Here is a 27,440-nt window from a genome sequence, read left to right as displayed (position 1 = left end):
GTTGTTATACACCTTCCCGTTGTTACATTACTGTCCAACTGATGGTTGTTATACACCTTCCCGTTGTTACATTACTGTCCAATTGATGGTTGTTATACACCTTCCCGTTATTACATTACTGTCCAATTGATGGTTGTTATACACCTTCCCGTTATTACATTACTGTCCAATTGATGGTTGTTATACACCTTCCCGTTATTACATTACTGTCCAATTGATGGTTGTTATACACCTTCCCGTTATTACATTACTGTCCAATTGATGGTTGTTATACACCTTCCCGTTATTACATTACTGTCCAACTGATGGTTGTTATACACCTTCCCGTTATTACATTACTGTCCAATTGATGGTTGTTATACACCTTCCCGTTATTACATTACTGTCCAACTGATGGTTGTTATACACCTTCCCGTTATTACATTACTGTCCAACTGATGGTTGTTATACACCTTCCCGTTATTACATTACTGTCCAATTGATGGTTGTTATACACCTTCCCGTTATTACATTACTGTCCAATTGATGGTTGTTATACACCTTCCCGTTATTACATTACTGTCCAATTGATGGTTGTTATACACCTTCCCGTTATTACATTACTGTCCAATTGATGGTTGTTATACACCTTCCCGTTATTACATTACTGTCCAATTGATGGTTGTTATACACCTTCCCGTTATTACATTACTGTCCAACTGATGGTTGTTATACACCTTCCCGTTATTACATTACTGTCCAACTGATGGTTGTTATACACCTTCCCGTTATTACATTACTGTCCAACTGATGGTTGTTATACACCTTCCCGTTATTACATTACTGTCCAACTGATGGTTGTTATACACCTTCCCGTTATTACATTACTGTCCAACTGATGGTTGTTATACACCTTCCCGTTATTACATTACTGTCCAATTGATGGTTGTTATACACCTTCCCGTTATTACATTACTGTCCAATTGATGGTTGTTATACACCTTCCCGTTATTACATTACTGTCCAACTGATGGTTGTTATACACCTTCCCGTTATTACATTACTGTCCAATTGATGGTTGTTATACACCTTCCCGTTATTACATTACTGTCCAATTGATGGTTGTTATACACCTTCCCGTTATTACATTACTGTCCAACTGATGGTTGTTATACACCTTCCCGTTATTACATTACTGTCCAACTGATGGTTGTTATACACCTTCCCGTTATTACATTACTGTCCAATTGATGGTTGTTATACACCTTCCCGTTATTACATTACTGTCCAATTGATGGTTGTTATACACCTTCCCGTTATTACATTACTGTCCAATTGATGGTTGTTATACACCTTCCCGTTATTACATTACTGTCCAATTGATGGTTGTTATACACCTTCCCGTTATTACATTACTGTCCAATTGATGGTTGTTATACACCTTCCCGTTATTACATTACTGTCCAATTGATGGTTGTTATACACCTTCCCGTTATTACATTACTGTCCAATTGATGGTTGTTATACACCTTCCCGTTATTACATTACTGTCCAATTGATGGTTGTTATACACCTTCCCGTTATTACATTACTGTCCAATTGATGGTTGTTATACACCTTCCCGTTATTACACTACTGTCCAATTGATGGTTGTTATACACCTTCCCGTTATTACATTACTGTCCAATTGATGGTTGTTATACACCTTCCCGTTATTACACTACTGTCCAACTGATGGTTGTTATACACCTTCCCGTTATTACATTACTGTCCAACTGATGGTTGTTATACACCTTCCCGTTATTACATTACTGTCCAACTGATGGTTGTTATACACCTTCCCGTTATTACATTACTGTCCAATTGATGGTTGTTATACACCTTCCCGTTATTACATTACTGTCCAATTGATGGTTGTTATACACCTTCCCGTTATTACATTACTGTCCAACTGATGGTTGTTATACACCTTCCCGTTATTACATTACTGTCCAATTGATGGTTGTTATACACCTTCCCGTTATTACATTACTGTCCAACTGATGGTTGTTATACACCTTCCCGTTATTACATTACTGTCCAATTGATGGTTGTTATACACCTTCCCGTTATTACATTACTGTCCAACTGATGGTTGTTATACACCTTCCCGTTATTACATTACTGTCCAATTGATGGTTGTTATACACCTTCCCGTTATTACATTACTGTCCAACTGATGGTTGTTATACACCTTCCCGTTATTACATTACTGTCCAACTGATGGTTGTTATACACCTTCCCGTTATTACATTACTGTCCAATTGATGGTTGTTATACACCTTCCCGTTATTACATTACTGTCCAATTGATGGTTGTTATACACCTTCCCGTTATTACATTACTGTCCAATTGATGGTTGTTATACACCTTCCCGTTATTACATTACTGTCCAATTGATGGTTGTTATACACCTTCCCGTTATTACATTACTGTCCAACTGATGGTTGTTATACACCTTCCCGTTATTACATTACTGTCCAACTGATGGTTGTTATACACCTTCCCGTTATTACATTACTGTCCAATTGATGGTTGTTATACACCTTCCCGTTATTACATTACTGTCCAACTGATGGTTGTTATACACCTTCCCGTTATTACATTACTGTCCAACTGATGGTTGTTATACACCTTCCCGTTATTACATTACTGTCCAACTGATGGTTGTTATACACCTTCCCGTTATTACATTACTGTCCAACTGATGGTTGTTATACACCTTCCCGTTATTACATTACTGTCCAACTGATGGTTGTTATACACCTTCCCGTTATTACATTACTGTCCAATTGATGGTTGTTATACACCTTCCCGTTATTACATTACTGTCCATTTGATGGAAGTAATTGCATAATTGTTATTTCATAACTGCAATATTTCTGCCTGTTATAACAGCTGATATCTAACAGCTGGGCGATGTTTTTTAACTATAGATACATTTGTCACACTGCTGACAGGCATTGTATGCATGCAGTTGTGCAACATTTGATCGAAGTTACATAGAATTGAAAGAGGTAGTCTCTCATTAACAGCTGTCTCTTTGTTAAAAATGTAAAAAGAACTGCGTCTGACAGTCGTTTCTGATGTTTCATCGAATATCAGACAAAACTGAAATGACAAGACTATTTACGTTACATTGCCATACCTTTACTGCATCCTTCTCAAACTTTATTTTCATTATCTCAATGGCAAGCTGATCCCAGTGGGACAGAGCGATGCCAGGATAGAATGATTTATTCAAATGAAAAAGGTCCTACGAGGCGGTGGTTAACGACAGTTTAGTGCTAGTATTTAACCACATATGGGAAATCGTAATCGCTTAAATGTCACAGTTACTGACATATTGATTATTCATAACAAACTAGCAGCAATAATCATTAAGTAATTAGTGATGTATTATCCCCGAGCGCGCTGTGCGTGGAGTGGCATTCACGTCATTGAGACCAGATGTTCTGTCCTTTACCTGCCTAGCACAGTTGCAAAAGCGTTTGGTGGTCACGCTGATGCGCTGCGTTCGATTCAGCGCCTCTGTGTGAAAACAGTTTTTGATTTTCCCATAGTAAACTGTCGAGGATATTGCACCAAGACGCATGGAAGCGCCATACAACATAAATTAGGATAGTGATGGGATAGCCTGGTGATTAACGACGTAGTGTACTACGCCGAAGACCAATATTCAAATACCCGTTAGTAGGGTGAGACCCATTTCTGATGTCCGTCGCTGTGGTATGGCGTGGGTTTGGGGGATTACCATACACTATTGCACATGATGAGGGTGAATGACTTTTACGCCGCTCTCAGCAATATTCGGCCGGCAGAATGGCGGCGGTCTGTAAATAATAGAGTCTGGACCAGGCAATCCAGTGATCAACAGCATTACCATCGATCTAGGTAATTGGTAGTCGATGGCCCGTGTCAACCAACTCTGATCACCCAATCCCGTTAGTTGCCTCTTACGACCAGCATGGGTTGAAAAAACCAATTTTAACCAAGATCTTTACGGTTTAACACACTATAGGAAGCGCGGTGGGAGTGCCCAGTAACTAAAGCGTGTTCGATTCCCTACATGGGTACAGCGTGGGAAAGGCATTTCTGCGGTCCCCAATCGTGATTTTGCTGGAATACTACTTACACCCAATTCGCACACTCATTCACCATTGGAGATCAACAAGACCCAGGGACGAAGAGTTGAAGCGCTCGTACAATTTCTTTCCCGGTACTCCCATTGTCTAATTTCTGCGCTGTTCATTTGGCGGTTATGTCGGATATTCACTAAGAGCATGAAACTCCTCCTTTCATTGTCCTCAACGTGTCCATAACCTGTATTGTTTCCCCTGATTTTGTTATTTGATGCTCAAGCTGGTATAGCAGATTCGTCGATTCATATATTTGCAATCGCAAATGAAGCAAAACACCTGCTCGTCCCTCCACTCTTCCTTTAAAAGACACGACAGAAATGAGGTGTATAAAACCTCTGTGGCAAAACTGAGAGTTTCAGATTTGGCGTTCTTAGGTATACAGGTTTGGGCGTCTTTACGGGTGATGTGGTGACGCAAACGTTTCTATCTGTGTATCCTCAGTTGTTTTCACAATGCAAACGAAACCTCCAGTAATCTCCGGCGACTCTAAACGCCCAGTCCCCTCTTCGACCTCCGATATAAAAAAAAAATAATTTGATCAATGGTCAATAGTTAACGATTAATGACCAGTCTCGGTGACTTCCATGTTTTGACAATGTGACTTCTCAAAAATGACAACAACATTTCATATATTGAATGTATTCTCACATTGAAAACTCGGGTAAGTGAATTCTGCCTAAGACATTCATAATATAAGTTATAACTAGGAGATAAGCATACTGTGTTGGAAAATCAGAGGTGCATGACGGAATTCTAATAGCTCTAAATCTGATTTAAAATAAAAAAAATATAGAGCTATTATAATTTCGTTAGATATCTTTGACTTTCAAACAGAGGACGTTTATCTTCATTCTACCATGACCTCAATATTAAGAATTAAAACACTGTGTTGGAAAATCTAATGAAATTATGTACCTCTGAATGGCTGATTACCCAATCACAATCCATTTTTTTCTGAAGTCATGGTAAAATGAGCTTTACAGTGAGCACGTTTTCACACAAGGACATGTTATTTTACATATTATAGCAACGTAATTGCTTTACACATTGTGTAGTCTGTTTGACGCAAACGCGGACTGATGAATTGCTTATAATAAGCATAACATACTCAATGAAACGCTGGTCATAATCAAAACATCATACCAAATCTGTGAGGCTTTCGCAGAGTTTTTGTTCGAATATTAAAAAAGTTGTTTAACAAACTATCGTTAAAATGTGCAGGGAGTGTGGGTAAAGGCACAGCCACGTGTTCGAGAAGCACGTGCACAAGTGCCGAGAAAGTTATTTATTCAGTAACCTGTGCTGTCTCAATGCTATCTCGCACACCTGGCAGTCTCTTTCTCTGCCCTCCTCCCTCGTAACAAATCGTGAACTGTATTAATATTTTCATGATAGTTTCTTAACCGACTTTTTAGTTTAAGGAAAAATATTCTGCAAAACCCTCACAAAGTTGGTATGATGTTCTGGTTATGATAAGCGTTTCACTGTGTATGTTATGTTTTCGAGTTTCACTGCATTTCATCGGTCCGCTTTTGAGCCAAACGGACTATACATATTAGTGTTTTACACAATATCCACACATTATAAATAATTATGCTAAATAATAAAGTACATGGTCTCCACATTTCACGAAAGGGGCTTCTGAAACATGGCGTCCCCATAGCATTAAAGAGACTTCTGAAACATGGCGTCTCCATAGCATTAAAGAGACTTCTGGAACATGGCCTCTCCATAGCATTAAAGAGACTTCTGAAACATGGCGTCTCCACTGCATTAAAGAGACTTCTGAAACATGGCGTCTCCATAGCATTAAAGAGACTTCTGAAACATGGCCTCTCCAAAGCATTAAAGAGACTTCTGAAACATGGCGTCTCCACTGCATTAAAGAGACTACTGAAACATGGCCTTTCCACTGCATTAAAGAGACTACTGAAACATGGCCTTTCCACTGCATTAAAGAGACTACTGAAACATGGCCTTTCCACTGCATTAAAGAGACTACTGAAACATGGCAAGGAAAAGGCTACTGAAATACAGCATTTCCAATGCAAGAAAGAGGTTGGTGGAACATGGCTTCTCCATTGTAAGAGAAAGGCTTACGTCATAGGTGTAGGTGTACAATATTACAGTAGCAACTTCACACGTTCACAAGTGCAAGCTTCACGGGGTATTAGACAGATTCGTGTTAAATTAAACGGCTTCACATACTGTTGACAGTTCATGAGCGTCATCATGGCTTTACATGAACTAAAGATATTATTTGGCTTTACATGTGCTGTGCCGACACCAAAGTACTCTTCAGCTACTATTCAGACCTACACTTACAGCAGTGATGACATTGCTTTACGCGTGTGTTAGCTTCTTTGTGGCTTTGAACGGGCAAGAGCAGCTTCACGTTCAATATCACCATGGCTTACCACGCAGAGGATGTACTTTACACGGGGAACAGTGACTCCTGACGTCTATAAAATGTGCAGTCGAGACTTCACGACCTTACATTTCCCGTCTTTAGAGTGAATAGCTGACTTACAGGACTCAAAGAATAATATATGCATCTCTTTCCGCAGCATTTTTTCCTGTCGAAATTAACGACTTGAGTAACACTGTACAGTTAGCGACTTGTTTTAACACAACGACAGAACATTTTCGTTCGTCGGGATACGGTTGGGTGAACCGACAGATTTATACTAGTGACAGTTTCTACGAGGTTTTACCCGTGCCGTGGGGAACTCGAGGTTTTACATGTGTAGTTGGGAACTCGAGGTTGACATGGACAAACATGACATCAGTGTGGCACAGTATCGAATTTATGGCATCAACCGCACAAGAGCTATGACGTTACATGAGAGAGAGAGACTTCAGGACGGACACGACCTGTAAAGACTTCATGACTGTGCGCGTTCAGCTGCGACTTCAAGAACACTACCAACGTCTTTTGTTCATATGATTTTCAAGGTTTAGTGACGTACCTCAGGTAAACAACGTCAGGTATTTGTTCAGTTGTAGAATAAACTCGCTACATACTTTCAAGTACATGTCAAAATTAGCGACTTTAGTAATATTATACAGTTAGCGACTTGTTTAACACATAGACGGAACGTCATCGTTCGTCGGTATAACTGCGTTCTTCACAGCTATAAATAATCAGCAGTCGGCAATGTCTACAGCCGTAGTTGTTGTATTCACAACATGCATGTCCAGTCCTTAGCTGGAGTAAACACAAGGTGTTGTCCTTAGTACACGGCCTTCATCTTTGTCAACATATGACCTCTTGTAGGAACGTACGAACTTGGCAACTTTGGTTTCAGTCAGCCAATCAGAATTGAACACTGTTTACTTCCGGTCGGAAAACCGGAAGCGGAGAGGCGTTAATGGAGTGTTCACAATGTTCATTTCGTATTTCAGATCCGTTGTGTGGCAATACTCGATGTCAAAGTTCTGTAGAAACTGGAAGGAAAAATACAGCACAGAATTGAATACTCGCATACATACAAACACAAAATGTGCATGCACTCATATACGCATGCGCACATGCATTCATACATGGACACATACACGATGAGCTGTTGCTATGAGTGAGTAGGTTTTTACCCCGCTTGTAGCAATATTCCAGCACTATCACGGCGGAAGACATCAGAAATTATCTTCATACACTGTGTCCATGTGGGGAAATACCCGGGCCTTCAGCGTGACGAGCGGCCGTTTTAACCATTAGACTTCCAATCACACACCACTCTACCCTCAATGACAGCATGGCCATTGTTGTACCCCACACCAGCCCACCCTCAATGGCAGTATGAGTATAGTTGTACGCCGCCAATAACATTACTTAAACAACACCATTTGCTGGATACCTAGAATTGGCTTTACACGTTGTTGGAAATTGATCTCCTACCGTGGGATTGACTTGCGAACGGTTTGAAAACGAGGCTGCCACCGGAAACAGCGCCCCACTCCACAAAGCTCTAGTACATGCTTTAAATAACCGTAAACCCGCATTTTAGCGTGTAGTATTCGCGATTGCCGTCCACAAAAACGAAGCCCTGGAACCTAGCCCAGTGTACAAAACACACATACTAAACTGACAAAACCTGCCCCTTTCCAACTTGACTTGATGTGTAAGAGACGTGCAGTCTAAGAAACCTAGCCCCAGTGTTACTCGTTACACTCCTACACTGAGTCTAACAACACCTTGTAGGAGGTCGCATCACGTAACCTTTGAGCGACCTATGACCGTCCAATCAAATGTAAGACGGCTAACGGATTAAACCAATCAGACAACTGTTTAGGGTTTGGTGGGACTTGCAAAATGCACCGGTCGCTGAAAATGATCTCTCAACAAAAGAAAATCCGCATATAACACTGGTATATGACTTTCAGTATGTGTGCTTTTTTTGGTTTCTGTTGACATGGTTACCATTAGCTAATATTTCCGCAAACCAACATCGTTGAATATTGCCAAAATGCTATTTTCAGCGACTGTTTATTCACTGTTGTGGCGTGCTCCTTGTGCACCGCCCGGAAACGATTGTATGGAATATAGCAATCGGAATCGTTACAAAACGGTACAAACCATTTCATGGGTACAAGTTCAAAAGGTATGGGCGAATGTCCACTTTTGCGATTTGGTAAGCTGTGCTCTGATTGGTCAATCTAAATGGTTACCTGACGCGACCTCCTACAAGGTTTTGTTAGTTTTAGTGTAGGAGTGTAACGAATAACACTCTGGCACACACTTATTTAGACTGAAGAGACTTGACTTTTGGCTGACCGCGATCTTCGGCAACTGTGTTCATTCAAGGGAAGTAACTCTTATTACCTTGACGAGGGCAAGGGCCACTTCCTGTTCAGCAAATCTCTTTCCAACGCACCGCCTGGCTCCAAAGCCAAACGGCATGAAGATAAAGGGGCTAAATGCGTGTTGATTCTCCGGCAGTCTCAACCAGCGCTCGGGTTTGAACAGACTTGCCTCCTGGAAATATTGGTCATCGTGACCTGTGACATCATGGTGAAGCGCCATGACGGTCTGCAATGAAGGGCAATCACACAATAATAGGAGGATCGTTACCTGGACTGGTGCACTGACAGACTGAAGTACGGATGCACCGGGTACGTGAGCTTAGTTTTACGCCGCACTCAGCAATATTGCAGCTGTATAAACTCTCTCACTCACTCACTCTGAGGGTATCTGGGGTATGAACTAAAGCACTGGCAGCTGTCTTGACACACAATGCGGTTAACATACGTTGGAAAAAAATACCCAGAAAATACAGTTAAAGCTGTCTAAACCGGCACTCAATGGAAGTGAAGAATTAATCCGTGTTAAAACGTGTAGGATTGTAGAGCTGATGATAAACGTACAAGCCATGGACTGGACTGCGATTTTCTGCAAGTGTCGACAACATGGACAGATGCATGTTTTCAAAGCTTCCACTGTATTCGTATTTCGATAATATCAGACATACCTATATTCAAGACAGTTACTCTAAATGGCCAAACCTCATAAAATCTAAAATCCTTTTGCCCACCTGAAATTACTCCATCAAAAAAAACCTCTATCAAACTTTATACGGATTGTAAGTGATACAAGCAAACCATGTTTATTTACCGAAACAGCATTTGTTACATATTAAATATGCATACTGTAAAATCTTCCTGTACCACCGATGGTGTTTGGTTTTTTTTAAAAAATGAAAAAAGAAAAGAAATTGAAATTGACAAGTTTGATACTCACCCCATTGGGTATGCGGTAGCCTGAAAGGACGAGGTCACGAGTTGCTGTTCTGCCGTTGCCAGGAGCAACAGGAACTATCCTAAACACGATCAGCATAACTTTAGATACACAGAAGCTTAGGAGACGTATGCTGAACAGCAAAAGTACCGCAACTGATTTTTGTCGCGCTTTTACGAAAAACACTTAAACCTGAACGCTTGCTTTTATGCAATTTCATTTTTTCGATACTTTTCCCTTGTAGTATTGAATATCACGTAATGACGTGATAAGTTAATAAAAGTGTTTTTGTAGTAAACAGTCTGGTTGCCAACAAGGGGATACGTAACTGGGTTGAGGGCTCTGTCAATGTATTGTCTGCTTACTTAGCTTTAGCCACTAGCGTCGACACTGGTTGACATCCTTGCGTGGCACGACCATAAAACGCATATTGGCCTCGGCATTTGATTCGTTTTAATTGGTTGGAAGACACGGGTTCCTGGTGGCCTTCAGTAACCGATGCTTGTTGCAAGGGGATCGGGTGGTCAGGGCCGTCTACTTGGTTGATACATGTCATCGTACCCTAATTACATAGGTCGATGCTCAAGATGTTAGTCATTTGATTGTCTGGTGCATACTCGATTACTTACAGACTGCCGCCATGTAGCGGTAACATTGTTCAGAGCTGCGTTGATAAACAAACAAACGGTTGTGTTCACCATATCTGAGTTTGTTGGATTCACAGAAATCCCAACTGCCATTGATCAATGTATGTATATGTAGCGTAAACAAAACCTAAACAAAATTAAATACAGTTCAATTCATTCACTCACTCACTCACAGCTTACCTAAGCGCCTCCTTGAAGACGGCTTTCAGATAGGACATCCTCGAAATATCCTCATCTGTTGGAGGACGCCCATCCGTGAGATTGGCGTCGATCTCTTCTCTCAGCCTCCCCATGGCATCCGGGTTCTTGCACAAGGTGTACAGGATGAAGGCAAGCATATGGCTGGTCTGCAAGGAGATAAGCCCATGTTTAGACATAGTAATGACATGAAAATGTATTTCCATGTTCAAGGTAGGATTATTTATTCACTGATGTTGAGTTAATAGTTTAATATTTGCATTAAACGATCAAACGATTGATAAGCATGTGTGGTGTTTCATAAATAGGTCATTTGGGCAGAGCCATGACAAATGTTACATACGTCAAAGCCAGTCTTTGCAAAACATAATCGTCCAGCAACACCAAAATAGCATTGAAATGAAGGATTTAAAAGCGAATAATGCTTTCTGTTATGAGTATGTAGATCCACGTAATACTGTACATTGTTGTTAGACCACCCTCAACAGTCTTTTTTTCATGTGAACCTCTTGGTTCTAATATGTCACTTCAGTGAGAACCATGTGTGGCATTGAAACATTGGGGTTTTTTTGTTTTTTGTTGGCTGTTTTTTTAGTGTGTGTGTGTGTATGTTTGTGTGCGTGCGTGCGTGCGTGCGTGCGTGCGTGCGTGTGTGTGTGTGTGTGTGAAAAAGATTATCTGAAACATGTGAGTGAGTGAGTGAGTTTAGTTTTACGCCGCACTCAGCAATATTCCAGCTATATGGCGGCGGTCTGTAAATAATCGAGTCTGGACCAGACAATCCAGTGATCAACAACATGAGCATCGATCTGCGCAATTGGGAACCGATGACATGTGGCAACCAAGTCAGTGAGCCTGACCACCCGATCCCGTTAGTCGCCTCTTACGACAAGCATAGTCGCCTTTCATGGCAAGCATGGGTTGCTGAAGGCCTATTCTACCACGGGACCTTCACGGGTCATCTGAAACATGTAGGCTGAATCTAACACTTACACGTGTGTTGACGATACACGTCGATTCAAGACTGTGAGTGAGTGAGTGACTGAACACTTGAAAGGGCGACACCAGGAAAGGGTATGAGTAATCGAAACGGTGTTTTCAGCGTAACAAGCGAACGCTTTGACCAGGATGCTACTACCCAGCGCCTCAGCCACGCAAAGTCTGTCTTCACAAAATATCAATGGCTCATGTTGAATACATTAAAAGGTCACTCACGGTATCGACTCCGCCGAAGAAAAACTCGGACACAACAGTCATCACTTCTGCCTGGCTAAGGTCAGTCTTGGTCATCAAGTATGGAATGAGGTCACCGTGTTCCCCATCAATCTCTTGACCACTAGCCGAAGCCTCTAACACCCTCTTAAGGGAGTCTTGGGCATGCTGAGTGGATATGCTGGAAATTGAACAAAAGAATAACAGTTCTGATCGAGTCTTGCTTTGTTGGGTCAAGAAAAATAGAATCTTCTTCCTAAATATTACACTGGTCATGTTTTATTGCGTTTTAAAGGCCGTACTCGGCAGGTTTTCTAAGAGATGAGGGGAAGTGGGATTCAAACATCGCACTTGAGATTTATTACGCTAATATGATCTCGTGCATGCGTGTGTATGATTTAAGCTGGTTTAGTGCTACCTGACTGAGACACTATGCCGCAGTTAGGCATGAACACCCCACTCACACACAGTATCTGACTCTGAGCAGACCAGTCCTTGCTGTACCCATTAATGCCGAGCACTTGGCTGGGAACATCAAGTACCATTTTTAGCGTCTTTTGGTATGACGCAGCCGGGGATCGAACCCGCGAGCTTCCGCTCTCCGAGCGGACGCTCTATCCACTACACCACGAGACGAGATACAAAGATGTTTTGAACAGTGGTTCAGTGTTATCACGGTGTGTTAGCTTAATTATGTGGGAGGAAATCAAGAAACGTTGCAGGTTTATCAAAGATCTGCAAAGTTGAACGATGTGGATTATTGAAATCCAAATACCTGCGGTAGAAAAAGATCAGTGCCCACTGGACAATGATAGATGACTGTAACAGATACTAGTAAATAGCAAGTTTTCTCAAATGATTCAACAGAAGGCCAAATTTTACCCAATAAGTTTTGAAAGGTAAAATCACCTTCTGATGAGATTCTGGGCCTTGACCAGACGCTTGAACATCGGCGTGTCGAAGTACATGAACAGAAAAAAACTCTTCATTTCGGTGTGGGTGGCGTGCAGGACGTCACTAACGGCGTTGATAAACTCTCTTGCTTCACTGCTAGGGCCTGCATTTGCGTCTAGTGCCCCGATACGTTTGTTAAAGCACACTACGCCAATAGCTGAAACAGGCGACGTTTGACTAAAACCTACTGTGTCTGTGGAATTTTAAGTTAAGTTAAGAATTTTTAGTTTAAACAGCCAAACAAACCCCATTAGTGAAATCGTCATACAAACCAAACACGACAGTTGGTGTAACAGTCACATATACCACACTGTTGAAACAGTCAAATGTGTCCCATTGGTGAAACAACCAAACATACTCCATTGATGAAACAGTAAAACACCCCATTGTGAAACAGTCAAACATACTCCATTGGTGAAACAGTCAAACACCCCGTTGGTGAAACAGCCAAGCATACCACATTGGTGAAACAGTCAAACATACTCCAGAGGTGAAGCAGTAAAAAATATCATATTGCTGAAACAGTCAAGCATAACCCCACTGGTGATACATACCCTGTTGGTGAAACAGTCAAACATACACCATTGGTTAAACAGTCACACATTCCACATTGATAAAACAGTAAAATATACCCCACTGGTGTAACAGTCAAACATAAACAATTTGTTAAACAGTCAAACGTACCCCATTGGTGAAACAGTCAAATATACCACAATGATGACACATTCAAACATTCCACATTGGTGAAACAGTCAAACAAGCCAAAGTGTTTGACCAATCAAACAGTTTAAACAGACAAACAACCACCACTGATGAAATCGTCAAGCAACCTCAACTGTTAAAACAGCTAAACAACCCTGTTGGTTAAGTAGGCAATCAACTAGAATAGCATACACACTCAAGCAACACCAAACGTTAATTAACAACACCAACTGGAGAGATACTCTTAGCATACCTGACAACTGAAACAAGCAAACTTAAGACATTTGATTGCAGAAACAGTCAAACAACCTTAATAAATAAACATAAACATAAAAAACAACATTTTTTTCTTGTGAAATAGTCAAACGTACCCAATGAAAGAAACAAGCAAACAATTCCTAGTGGTGAAGTAGTAACTCAATGAAATAGCTCAAAATAGTCAAACAAAACCCACTGGTGAAATAGCAACCTGAAAACCATTTTTGATAAAATGGTCATGCAATTCTCACAGGTGAAAACCCCTTTGGAAGAAATAGTCATAAAAAACCCACAGGTGAAATAACAAGCTAGATACCCCACCAAGCTAGTAAAACCACTAGTGGAAACGGACAAACAACCTCAATGTTAAAGTAGTTCAACAAACTTCATGTCATAAAAAAAATAAAAAAAATACAACCCTGCACAATCCTTGACGAAATAACTAAACACACCCTAGGATGAAACAAACACTACAACTCTTACATTCGGCCGCAAATGTGTAGAGGTGCGGAAGCAAGTCCTCAATGATGTCGTCGTTGTTCCTGTGTTGGCGTAGGCAGTCGATGAAGTCATCAGCGACTTTGGCCTGGTCTTCAAAATAGGCCGACACAGCTTTCGGCTTCAGCATCTTCTGTTGCACCTGTCTCCGAAGTCGGTGCCACGACTCACCTTCACTGAAGACAGTTGAGAAAGTCTGATGGTATTTCAAGAACTCAAAGGAACATTATACTTTATATTGTTGTGTTTCCTATAACCTGTAACCAAGAACATTGTGCTGTTCAGGTCTTAACAGTACCGACCCGTGAAAGTCCGGGATAGAATAGGCCTTCAGCAACCCATACTTGCCACAAAAGGCGACTATGCTTGTAGTAAGAGGCGGCTAACGGGATAGGGTGGTCAGGCTCGCTGACTTGGTTGACACATGTCATTGGTTCCCAATTGCACAGAACTTTGTTCATGCTGTTGATCACTGGACTGTATGGTTCAGACTCGATTATTTACAGACTCCCACCGCATAGCTGGAATATTGCTGAGTGCGGCGTAAGACTGAACTCACTCACTCATTCACTTAACAGTACCCCGCTGTCACATTGCTGCAATATTGTTAAAAGAGACGCAAGACCCCCGTACATACTCACTCGGGTCTTACTCACTGATTACATTATCCTTTGACTGGCGCTGTGTGCACGTTGTTACAGTGGTGCTCACAAAAAATATATTTGTTGTAATGGCTTGCGAAATGATGGTTCTATAATGTGTTTCAAACATCACAGGGATTCGAACCAAGGATCCTGGTGAACTGAGCACATGCAAGTTGTTACTCTGCAAAACTACTTGCAGCGTCCTACGCGACGAGTGTGTGAGTGAGCTTACTTTTTACATCGCTATTCTGGCAATATTCCAGCAATATCACAGAGTGGGAGACCAAAAACAGGTTTCACACATTGTTCAAATGTGAGAAATCGAAACCTGGTCTTTGGTATGACGATAGAACGCTTCATATGAAATATATCACAACTAGGCCCAATCCGTGATTTGAACCCAGGAACTCTATACATGCAAAAGAAGTTACTCTGCAAAACAGTTTGAGGCGCCATAGATGAGGAGTGAGTGAGCAGGCTTTTACACCGCTTTTAGCAATATTCGGGGACAGGGGTAGAATAAGCCTTCAGCAACCCATGCTTTCCATAAAAGGTGACTGAGCTTGTCGTAAGAGGCGACTAGCGGGATCGGGTGGTCAAACTCCCTGACTTGGTTCCCAGTTGCGCAGATCGATGCTGATGCTGTTGATCACTGGATTGTCTGGTCCAGACTCGATTATTACAGACCGTCGCCATATATCTGGAACATTGCTGGGTGCGGCGTAAAACTAAACTCACTCAATATTCGAGCAATATTCGAACATCACAAATGGAATCAAACATTGTACCAATGTGGGTAATCGAAAGCTTTAACCACTAGGTAGTCCTACCGACAAAAACACCACTTACAGGAGTGAGTAAGACTTGTGGGAAATTGCATAATGTCTGAGAATATATCCTGTTACATGAGTTCTTCCAGCAGTAGAGATGACCTTTGATTTGTTTACTTCCACCGCGATCCTGTATCCATGCTACTGTCGCTGCCAAAAGCATGACATACGTCACGTAAGTTCTTACACCAGTAACCGAGGTGTAAATATGTATGCTTTTCGTCGTCACGTAAAACAGATCTGGAGCTATTTTTACACAGAGGCATGGGGATTCTACAAGAGAACTAAACATCACATGGACTTTAAGTAGGGCTGATGACCGTGCACTACCGTTTCGTGATTCTAGCTGGTGGAAACAATCAGTGGTGGGGGATTAGATAACATTTGTATCACAGATACTCATTACCCTGGAAGAGATACTCAAGCATTAAGCCAGGCTTTACCTTCACCTGTGAAATGCAGCAACAGTACTTCGAGCAACGCTAAAGCCCACAATGATGCCCAAAATCTCTCAACTCACTAGGGCTCCTTTTTAGATTATATGGCGGCTGTCTGTAAATAATCGAGTCTAGACCAGACAATCCAGTGATCAACAACATGAGCATCGATCTCCACAGTTGGGAACCGATGACATGTGTCAACGAAGTCAGCGAGCCTGACCACCCGATGATGTTAGTCACCTCTTTCGACAAGCATGGTCGTCTTTTATGGCAAGCATGGGTTGCTGAAGGCTTATCCTACCTATCCGGAACTAATTGTTAGTCTATAATTCAAAGAGTCTTGAGTGAATCGAAAACGAGTGACTATTTGTACTTCCCACGTTGGTGACCCGTGAAGGTCCCGGGGTAGAATAGGCCTTCAGCAACCCATGCTTGCCATAAAAGGTGACTATGCTTGTCGTAAGAGGCGACTAACGGGATCGGATGGTCAGACTAGCTGACTTGGTTGACACATGTCATCGGTTCCCCATTGCGCAGATCGATGCTCATGTTGTTGATCACTGGATAGTCTGGTCCAGACTCGATTATTTACAGACCGTCGCCATATAGCTGGAATATTGCTAAGTGCGACGTAAAACTAAACTCACTCACTCACTCACTCACACTCCCACGTTGGTCTAGGAATAGCGGGGATTTGTGTAGTACACATAAGTACAATGTGTGAAGCCTATTTCTGTTGTTCCCCGATGTGATATTGCTTTAATATTGCTAAAGGCGGCGTAAAACCATACTCTCACACATGGAGATACGGCAGTGCAAATAACTTCAATGGCCCTATTAGGGTGTATACAGATATATTCGATGACGCAATGTACGGTGGCAATACGTTCGTCTAAAGTCGAGGTAAGCTTTCGGCCGCAAGACAGAAGTTCAAGAATGGAAATTTGACACTGAATTCCGGTTCCATTACTTTCGAATTATGTTCACAAGGTTCGAAGACAGACTCGCAAATCTGGCAAACGAGTCTCTTCACAGCATCGTAAGAAATGTTTCCCATGCGGTTTGTTCAGTTATCAAAATGCAAACCATGATGAAAATAGTTACACACTGGTTAAGCGATCGGCTGTGACACAGATGATAACGGGCGATAACGAAGAAAAGGTCTTGTCGGAAACATATAAGAAACTCAATGTCCATGTATTTTAAAAAACACACAAAAACAAACAGATAAACATCGAAGTTAAATATACAGGCTGCACACTAGGTGACACTGGATATCAGACTTCATCAAAACTTCAAAATCTTTTATACACACAAATGAGTCTAGTTTTATGCCGTTCAGTTTCAAAAACGGGTCACGGCAAACGGCTGATGGTATATGCATAAACGGGGTCATATTTTTCTCTCTTGACTTTGATAGTGATTCAGAAATTACATCCCTAGTCATCATAGCTCTTGGTGTCCATGGCAACGCTTTTAGCAACATTCCTGCAATATAGAGGGGGCGACGCCAGAAATGGTCTCCAACCATTGTGCCCGTTGGTGGGATGGCTTTCTGTTTAACGCAGCATTTAGCAGTATTCCAGCTGCATGGCGGTGGTCTTTCAGTCCAGTCTGGACCAGACAATCCAAAGAACAACAGCATTATCTACCTAACTGACATACGATGAGGTTTTTTCAGCCAAGTCAGCAAAACTGACCACTCGACCCCGTCAGTCGCCTCGTACACCAAGCGTGGGTTGCTAAAGACGAATTCTAACCCGCATCTTCAAGGACCCGTATCCAAGCGGGAAATGAATCCAGATGTCCGACGAGACGGGCGATCGCTTTAACCACTAGGCTACCCCACCGCCGCTTTAATGATGACGTACCTGTCAATGATGCCGTGTATCCCGTTGTTGTACTTCTTGTTGTACCTACGGAGCATGAAGAAGGAGTTCCTCACGGGATACTTCCCGTCATTCCTGTAAACAGTCTCGTAGTCTTCCGGTTTGTACAGGTGCAGCAAGAAGAAGCCAGGGACCACTTCTTCTCGTATGATATCGCCAAACATTGACCTTAGCTTGCAGATCTTCTCGTAGAAGCTCATGCTATGAAGTGGGCCTTTAAAAGGACAAAATCATACTCAGGTAAGAGTGGGAGATTGAAAATAGATTATCATTGCTCTAAATGGTGGTTAAGGTTCATTACGTTAAGTGAGTGAGGTAAATGTAACGTCACGTCGGCAATCAGATTCAATGCGATTTCATGTGAGGGGAAAGTACAAAAGAAATAAGACATTTACGGGGGAAAAGACATTTAGGATCAACAAATAGGAGCTGTTTATCAGGAACATACGCTTCTGTTGCCTCTACGGGAGATAACTCTATACAGCGTATACAGCCAATGCTGTTCCCTGAACGTCTAATGTTGAAAAGAATACGCCTAATTAAAGTACTTTTGGAAAAATGTTTTTAGGCTGTTACTCTGTTTCCTTAAGATTTACACAACTGCAAACATCATATGTCAATATAAGCCATATCGTCCTAACTTGGCGTTTCGTGGGGTTGTATAGGATAGCCAGAAGAGCATCATTACTTGTAAAATCGGGCAAAACCTAGAAAAAATACGAATAGCTGCTGAATATAACAGATCAGGCTATAGATGGCATCTAGGTCGCCCAGCCAGGTATGACAATGGACCATCGATCTAGGCAACTGGAATACGATGCCATACATCAGCCAACTCAGCGAGCCTTACTACCCTTTCCCTTTTGTTGCTGAAGACAGGATCTTCAAGGAAGGTCATGTTTTGTGACTAGGCAGAAAACAGTTCATAGGGACGTGCGCATGTATTGACATTTTGAATACAAGGGTGGTTACAAATAAGAGTTTGATGTCTGAATTAAGAGATACAGCTAACGCCCCATCCGCCTTTGAAACCAATTCCAATATCATTCCGTTGTAACATGGGATTTCCGGGTATACAGCGAAAAACACGCTCGTGCAAATATTTATTCATGCCAATTCACCTCCCCTTTCAGAGGTTCGTCACACGTTAAATAACGATTCCATTTATGTGATACTTGAGAGTTTTGCTGAGTCACCTTGGCCATGTTACTTCTGGTATCCGACCAGCACCGTGACTACCAGCGTATTCATTCCTATAATATGTACTACTTGAATATTCTAAGCAAACACCATGAACCTTCGGATTCGATAAGGAGCAAACGTCATTCAAATACCATGGACTGGATACAAACAACTTGCAAGGAAACCAGCCATTATATCGTCATGGTTGACTTGCTATGGCCGATTAGTGACCTCCGACAGTATAAAGCTAACCAAAGGTTATTGAGGACAGGTCCTGCGACCGCCTAAAGCTAACCAAAGGTTGTTGAGCACAGGTAAACAGATTGGTACGTTTGATCTAACCCTGAGTAACCCAGCAACGCCTGTTGTTTGTGCGCATTCAGCCCATCAGTTAAGATTACGACGTACTTAGTAAAAGAAACTTAGGATGAATTTTGGCTAAAAATAGATTTTTACAAGAAAAAAATGAGACGCTGTGTAAGTTATATTTTTGAAAATACGAAATAAGAAAGGAGATGGGTCACCACATAGCGGTACATAATAGTCACAGGGCCCGTAAGTCTCGCGAGGCGCTAATTCCGGTACGAGATTTCCGGTGACAAGCGTAGATTCAAGAATCAGTTCTGGTTCCAAATTGCGAGCCGCCAAATATGACTTCACTAGACCGGACCAAGTGTACAATCATGCTTGGCTCCCAAAAATGTAGTTGGCTAATTCGAGGATGGTAAGATCGGAAATTTTTATTCTGTATGGACTATTAGTTTCATTCTGTCAGCTGATAACAATGACACCACTGAAATAGTTATAATTGTTTGTTTGTCACCGGAGATACTAAACAGGCCTGTTGCACGCAACAAATGTGGCTTAACGTGCTGAGTAATACACTACTAGTGTTCAGTGGGGTCAGCTAGACGGATCGCTCTCTGAATGGTTTTAATTCCACAATAGTTTAAATCAGTATCCTTTCATGACTTGGGGATTTCACCAAAGTCGTACATGCAGAATTTCCTCTCGCATCTACACTGGAAAAAAAGATATTCACTTAAAACTTAATCACTGAGTGACTATTGTTTAAGGCAAACTTTTAAAATTTTGAATATATTCCAGCAATACCATGGCGGGGGACAGCAGAATTGGATTAACACTTTGGACCAGTGTGGAATCGAACCCGGCTCTCCGGAGAGACGAGTGAACAATTTTACAAATTTACAAATTAACAAATCACCATTATTTTGCTGACATCTTGATGGGTGTGGCGTTAAACAATAGACTGAATCAACTAACACCATCTTGCCAAATCATTAAGTGAATGATCTCCCCTGTATTGTCTATATAGGGTTCTCCATCAGCAGTCAGATGACGAATTATTTAGGCTCCCGCTTTTGTCTGTTAACATCGTTTCTTACTTAGACTGCACCTTGCTCCCAAACCGAGTGAATGGCCTCTCCATTCAGAATGCTTGTCAGCTGCATCCTGTTGTCAAGACAGTAACAGAGCAAGTGTTAAACAACCTACCACCCGGCATATGCATCCACCGTGTACCAATAACTGGCAGACTCCTGGGCCCCGGAATCTGATCAAAGGGCAAGGCTGAACTGAAGGAACTTGTTTCTGTTTGAGAGGCCAAGGAGGGCTCAGTAGTGCGGTCCTGCACCGATGTCACCGTTGCCCGAAACCGCTGTTGCAGACCCAGGAGGTGCCTGGTAGCTACCCGTTCAGCGCGGAGCAGTGCCTCTCGACTAAACATTGTCGTGTTGTTTGTTAATCTGGAAAAAAACAACAACAGAATGTCGGACAGCTAATCAACAACTCCCCCTCTAGCTACTACTACTACTACTACTACTGCTGCTGCTGCTGCTACTACTAATACTGTTGCTGCTACTACTACTTTTACTACTACTACTACTGTTGCTGCTACTACTGCTACTACTACTATTACTACTACTACTTCTACTCTTACTGCTACTACTACTACTGCTACTACTGCTGCTACTACTACTACTACTACTGTTGCTGCTACTACTACTGCTACCACGAAAACGACTTCTCATATGTCAACTACCATCAACTTTCCTACAACAGACTTTAGTATGTTACACAGAGGATATATCATCAGAGAGACTTCTATTTATTAAACAACACGTCCGTTCGTATTGTTCAAACATTGGAGAGAATTCAGCTCGATAATTGATTGTACGCCAAACTGCAAATCCATAACTTGTATAGTGTATGTTCAAAACCATATACAATTCATTGCTTACTTTTCCTAAATGCGACATATGCCAACTGTAACGACATACAGAATTCCGAAGATATAACCTAGCCTATATTGAAAGAAACAACAATAGTTGCCAATGGTTACTTGTATGAACGAACGGGTGCATGAAATGTGTGGAAAGGCGTATTCCCGTGCTTCAAATACTCAATAACACCCGGAGACCATGTTTATGAACACTGTAAACACAAAAGTAAATGAAAAGGCCCACATCGGATTTTACTTTGTGCTCTCATTGACATCGAGTACGTCATTCGTGACGTCATTCCGACTTTACGTCACAATTTCATTTGAATCACAACGTCACCACATCTGACGACGCAACACTACAATTGTGCGTGTGTAATATTGTTTTGACTCAGAGGACAAAGTTCTCCCTGACTTGTGGTCCCGGAGCCAATCTACGAGTTAATAAAACAATATCATAACAATAGTCCCTTTGCTTTGAAATTAGAACGACGAATGAATAAATGAAACGTTTCACAGATTAAAGATAATGTGCAGCAGAGATGGTTCGGGTGAGTTCAGTCAGGCTGGTACGTCTCATCATCATATCAGTGCCTTTGCCCCCTTTCCCCCTGGTGAACCTACCAAATACTCTGGTTTGAGAATATGAAGGCTCCCCAACACTGCAGCCGTCCGCATTACCCAGAGTGTCGGGGTTGAGTGTGGGTGTGGGTGTGGGTGTGGGTGTGGGTGTGGGTGTGGGTGTGGTGTGTGTGTGTGTGTGTGGGGGGGGTGCTCCTGATGAAGAACCTTGGCACCCTCCTGATCTGCGCCAATGATGAGGAGGTACCAACCCAAGGGTGCAGAGAACAATGCGGAGCCTGACGACAGTGTACATGGGATGCAAGCGAGACATTTCCAAAGCGAGGTCCGCATACGTATCATATGGTTTTCCAGAATCTTACCAATCACATTGCTGTCAAAAGGAACTAACACATCAGTTCCAAACAGGATACGAATTCTGATATTTCATGATCGATCGTGGAAATAGTTGTTTAAGAAACCACCACGTAGTATTGTGCTATTTTCACGATTCACACCGAGGGGTTACAAACGGCCGATGGAACAGCGCCTAAGCGCCTGGGGTCATCTCACCTGTCTATGCCGAGTAGCACCTGAGGGCCCTGACCTTTCCACCGCAGCGTACCTGCCTTCCTCGCAATGCACAGAAAGGACGCGCTTAATGATGTAGTTATCGAATAATAATAGTCATAACCATATAACCTGTGCTATGATATGAAGGGGAAACAGCTAAATACGGTAACGTCCACTTACATTACGGGTCTTGAATCCTCACGTTGAACTTCAGGGCCACATGCACACGTGTGTTTGTACTCCTTACATAGGTTGTAGGCTTCGCTAGCTTTAACCGAACTCGTGCCGAACTCTGATTCTGTCTGTCGGTTAAGACCTACGATATTTACCAACTGTTTGGAGTTTGTGTTCAGACTACAGCGATAAGAGGAGGGTGTGGTTTGTTCTCCGGAGGAGACTCAGCGAGGAGAGAGTGATCGATGCTTAAAGAGAAGATGACGAGCGTGGACCTAGGGCGTGCTTGCCGATATTCCACCTTTAAGTACAATGCTTCTGTGTTGCGCTCACTCGTGGGTTACAACAGCCCCCGCCGGTCTCTCACGTCAACTGTGTGCTTACTGACTCAAACAGAGGATATCTCGGAGGATAGGATTAATCTAAGCCACTTTTGACAGAAATTGTGTGACATTTACATGGATACGAAAAACTTCAAGAGATGTAGATTTTAAACATTACGGTGATTACCACTTCATGAAACGACCATGGCGCACACAAATCAAGAAACATAATCGATGCAATTCACAGTTTCGAACTGATGGACAGTACAGTCAGGTGGATTTGGGGGACAGATCGCGCAAGTCACGCCGCATCATGTGTAAACAAACTTCACCATATAACAAGTAGCTGATGTGAAAGGGTATGTAAAAGACCCTGCCTTTTCCTACAAAGACGATTCAGTTTACAGAGTTGAACGATTTACGTTCGTGAATAAATCGGATCTTGCGTTTCGCATCTCGCACTGAAAAACACAACTCACCTAGTCCGTCAGAGATGTCGAAATGACCCCAGATTACATATGGCCTCCTTTTGGAGACATCGGAATCTCTTGACCATTTTCGTTTAGATCTAAGGTTGCTACAAGACCGATCGATCACGGAATTACTTTAGATGTGGCAGATGGGGAACTAGTATATTCAGCTTCTATGCACTTTTGCTTGATGTCGAAGTGAATGCGACTTTTGTGAGATATTGAACTCTAACTTCGATGTATACTCAGTGCAGTGCAAGAGTGCGCTGGTGCTGGTCGAGATCTAAACGAAACCGACAGGGGGCGTTTGTTTCATGAATTAGCCAACATTGATTTCGCTGAAGGTCAAGGCCACACACTGAGGAGAGCAGAACGGGACCGCCGTACGTTGATGGATCACACATTCATTCCCATGAATGACAGTGGGTCGTCCACTCGGAAATACTCTGACACTTGCGTGAGCGCTAGGAACTAAATGCCATATCAGGGAAGGACATGTCTGAACAGTTAATCCTTAAAAGACGATTTTTCGAAATGCATACTATGCTTGAAAAGATGTCCCTCTTTTCACAGTTGATTTGCTTTCGTCGTTTAGAACACCACCGAGAGCAATGTTCCAGCTATATGGCGGCGTTCTATTACTAATCTAGTCTGGACCAGACGGTCAAGTGATTGAGTGAGTTTAGTGTTGCGTTGTCTGTCTCACACTCCATGAACCACATTATTCTGCCTACAACCAAGCCTTCTCTGCAGTGCTAAAGCCTTACATGAAACAAGTCAAGATTTCCTCAGGATCTGAATCTCTGCATGGTCCCCCTGGGGCTCTTTTTCAATTATACCTATCTATTATATATACATATATATATAGAGAGAGAGAGATACACACAGAGAGAGAGAGAGAGAGAGAGAGAGAGATACGTTTTCAATGCATTTTAGGTTCCTATGCTAGAATGAAATAACGAAAATATAGAAGACATATATGACTGTCATTCAGTGACTGTTAAACAGTTAACATTGAACACACTTCTCGAGCAGCCCATATAGTGAAAACACGAGACTTCACAAACGCAACCGAAACAGCAACAACATATTCAGATAACCATGCAAAAATCGACATATACACAAACAAAACATACATGTTATCTGTCGTTTACAACCGCAACTTTACGATGAATGACGGCAGTAAAATCAACAATGCGAACACTGTTCACTATTCAAAGCCAAATGTCATGAGCGGCCAAGGAAGTAGGTCAAATGACATGAGTGGTAGTTTGGCCGCAAACATTGCTCTGTTTACAAGACGGCAGCTTCGCTGTGAAACGCCCATTACACATTGTGACCTACCCGTGTTTAAACCGAGATTTTGGATCAACAAAATATACAAGTAGCCACAGACGGAAGATCAGTAGGATCACTTTGGAAACTAATCGGTTCAGTCTGGTTGATTAATAAATCAGCAGGCTGGCGTGATCAACTATGCTCAGTCTTTGTAAACTTCTCAGTACTATTCCTTACATTCCTGTACGTGTCTGTAATGCGTCTTATCATGATCGCGAAATGCTTGCTAAACTGGATTCGCTAACCCCGAGCGGTTTCTTGAACAAGGGTAAACTAGAAAGCATTTAGCGAGTTTTAGCGACAGTTCGGAAAGCGACATGTGTGAATTCTGTTATTCACGATTCACAATAAAAGTTCAACAATTAGGTACTGACTACGACTGATTCACATTACCACAAGAGCAAGATTAAATAAAATGTTTTCAAAGTCAAGATGTCAACGGAAAATCGGACGTTTTGAAGTAAATACAGGTTTGTTAGATTACAGTTGACACGTTGCTTCCTTTCCTGTGGCTTGAAGCCAGAAGTGAGACATTGTATTTGAAGTTTATAACTTTCATAAACCTCACGAAAACGCACATGGTGTTGCCTTAGAAACATAACCCATACCTATGAACTGATGGTGTCCCCGCAGTGATATTCCTAGAATATTGCTAAAAGCGGCGTAAAACTAAATTCACTCACTCACTCATAGTTTTTTCTGCCACGCCTGCGTAATTTGAGACAAGGGTACTCACATGTTTGATATTATCATTACCATTATGATATTATCATACGCTATGATTATTTGCATAGTCTTATATGAATGTGTTGCATTAAAAACATTTACATCAATTGTAAGCATGTCAACAGCACAATTGGCTTCGTAATCATAAAAGCCATCATCATCATCATCATCATCATCACCATGGATTAATAAGTTACACATATCAGCTGCTAAGAGAACTAATTATGCAGTCTCTGCTGATATTAAACGACAAAACGAAGCTTTATAACTATTACTATTGGATACGTAACCCTTCAACTGGTCCATTTACGATATTACTAATATGAATCATAATATTCCATGCGATTTCATTTTTACATGGCCGTATATGACGTATGCGTGTATATTTACTGGATAAACAATGAACGAATGAATTGCCGAGTAAGTCCAATATATGTCATTTTTAACATATCAATGAAAACACTATTAAATGAAACCTATCAAGTACAACAAAAGTACACGCATACATATGACATCAAGATATACAAAATCAGTGTAGACATGAAGACACAAGCTATACAATACCTTATCAGCTTGTCCTCGTAATGTTCAATGAATGAGTCTCACCTTGGAAAGGCAACGGTTTATGTAGTGCGCGCATATCTCTAGGTACACGAGCACCGACCCGCCGCTGGAGGGATAGTTTTGCACACGGATCTGAAAAGTGATGGGCCTATCGAGGATAAAGACAAGCACAAGGTAACAGTAAACACCGATCAAGTAACGAAAACACCGTCACACCGAGTCATCACACTCACTCTAAACATCATTCAGAGGCAATGCGCATAGTGACCACCACTCAAGCGGCTCCGTGGAAAGCTAACTACAATCCCCACAAAGCTGCACACAGGCTTGCTTGCAAGTTTGGCTGTGACACTAGCTGTCCAAGTTCAATACTTCGCGCTCGACCTTTGGATAAACGATGAGCAGGATACAAATATGATTAAATGGAGTTGCATTCACGTGTAAATAAATGTGTCGTGTCACGAGGCCACGAATGTGAGGAAACATGATATCCACGCATCAAACTTGTCCTGCACAGTATAGCAAGTGCGTTATGTACAACGTGGAATGTGCTATATACTGAAGATGTACTTATGTTCAGATGTGCCGCCTTTGCATCTACTGCTAAGTAGTACTGTATTTTCGTTAAAGCGCTCTCACTCAGTCACTTACTCTCTCTCTCTCTCTCACACACACACACACAAACATACACTCTCTCCCGCTTTCTTACACACATACTCTCTCTCACGCACTCTATCTCACTCTTTCTCTCACATACTCTCTCACACACTCTCTCACAGTCTCTCTCACACATCCACACTCTTTCCGGCCCACATGCTCTCACACACTCACACACTCCCTCACGCAAACATTCTCTCTCACAGTATTTGTCTCAGTCATACATACTTTCTCTCACTCTCTCTCACACACACTCACACTCTCTCACACTATTTCTGTCACACATACTCTATACACACTCTCTCTCACTCACACGCTCTCACTCATTCTCTCACACACTCTCGTGCACACACTCTCAGTCACGCTATTTCTCTCTCACACACACTCACACACACTCTCTCGCACTCACGCACTCACACACGCACTCTCTCTCACACTATTTCTCTCACTCACACACATTCTCTTCC

General features: G+C 42.0%; 1 protein-coding gene across 4 annotated transcripts; it reads right to left on the bottom strand.

Moving 5' to 3' along the window:
• Positions 1–4,783: 4,783 nt before the first annotated feature.
• Positions 4,784–26,845, bottom strand: LOC137262177 (probable cytochrome P450 12a5, mitochondrial). Of its 4 annotated transcripts, none has more exons than XM_067799963.1 (10): positions 26,359–26,845; positions 20,861–21,111; positions 18,146–18,377; positions 14,346–14,536; positions 12,858–13,059; positions 11,952–12,129; positions 10,719–10,885; positions 9,895–9,973; positions 8,980–9,186; positions 4,784–7,607 (listed from the first exon to the last, which is right to left on the bottom strand). In XM_067799963.1, the coding sequence occupies exons 2-10, from the start codon at positions 21,090–21,092 to the stop codon at positions 7,494–7,496; spliced, it is 1,602 nt and encodes a 533-aa protein (XP_067656064.1). In that variant the 5' UTR covers positions 21,093–21,111; positions 26,359–26,845; the 3' UTR covers positions 4,784–7,493. The 4 variants fall into 4 exon arrangements, with proteins under 4 accessions (XP_067656064.1, XP_067656062.1, XP_067656061.1 ...); XM_067799961.1 differs by having other exon boundaries at positions 26,317–26,416; XM_067799960.1 differs by lacking the exon at positions 26,359–26,845 and adding an exon at positions 22,902–22,999.
• Positions 26,846–27,440: the final 595 nt, after the last annotated feature.

This window comes from Haliotis asinina, chromosome 14 (assembly GCF_037392515.1).
Source record: "Haliotis asinina isolate JCU_RB_2024 chromosome 14, JCU_Hal_asi_v2, whole genome shotgun sequence".
Taxonomy (NCBI): domain Eukaryota; kingdom Metazoa; phylum Mollusca; class Gastropoda; order Lepetellida; family Haliotidae; genus Haliotis; species Haliotis asinina.
The sequence above is the reverse complement of the archived record's forward strand: the minus strand, read 5'-3'. Positions and strand labels throughout refer to the sequence as shown.

Coding starts and splice junctions, on each gene's coding strand:
- LOC137262177 (XM_067799963.1), bottom strand. CDS start 21,092: ATGTTTAGTCGAGAGGCACTGCTCCGCGCTGAACGGGTAGCTACCAGG. Junction 14,537..18,145: donor ATACACGGCATCATTGACAG/GTACGTCATCAT, acceptor AACTGTCTTCAG/TGAAGGTGAGTCGTGGCACC. Junction 10,886..11,951: donor TCTTCGGCGGAGTCGATACC/GTGAGTGACCTT, acceptor ATCTCCTTGCAG/ACCAGCCATATGCTTGCCTT.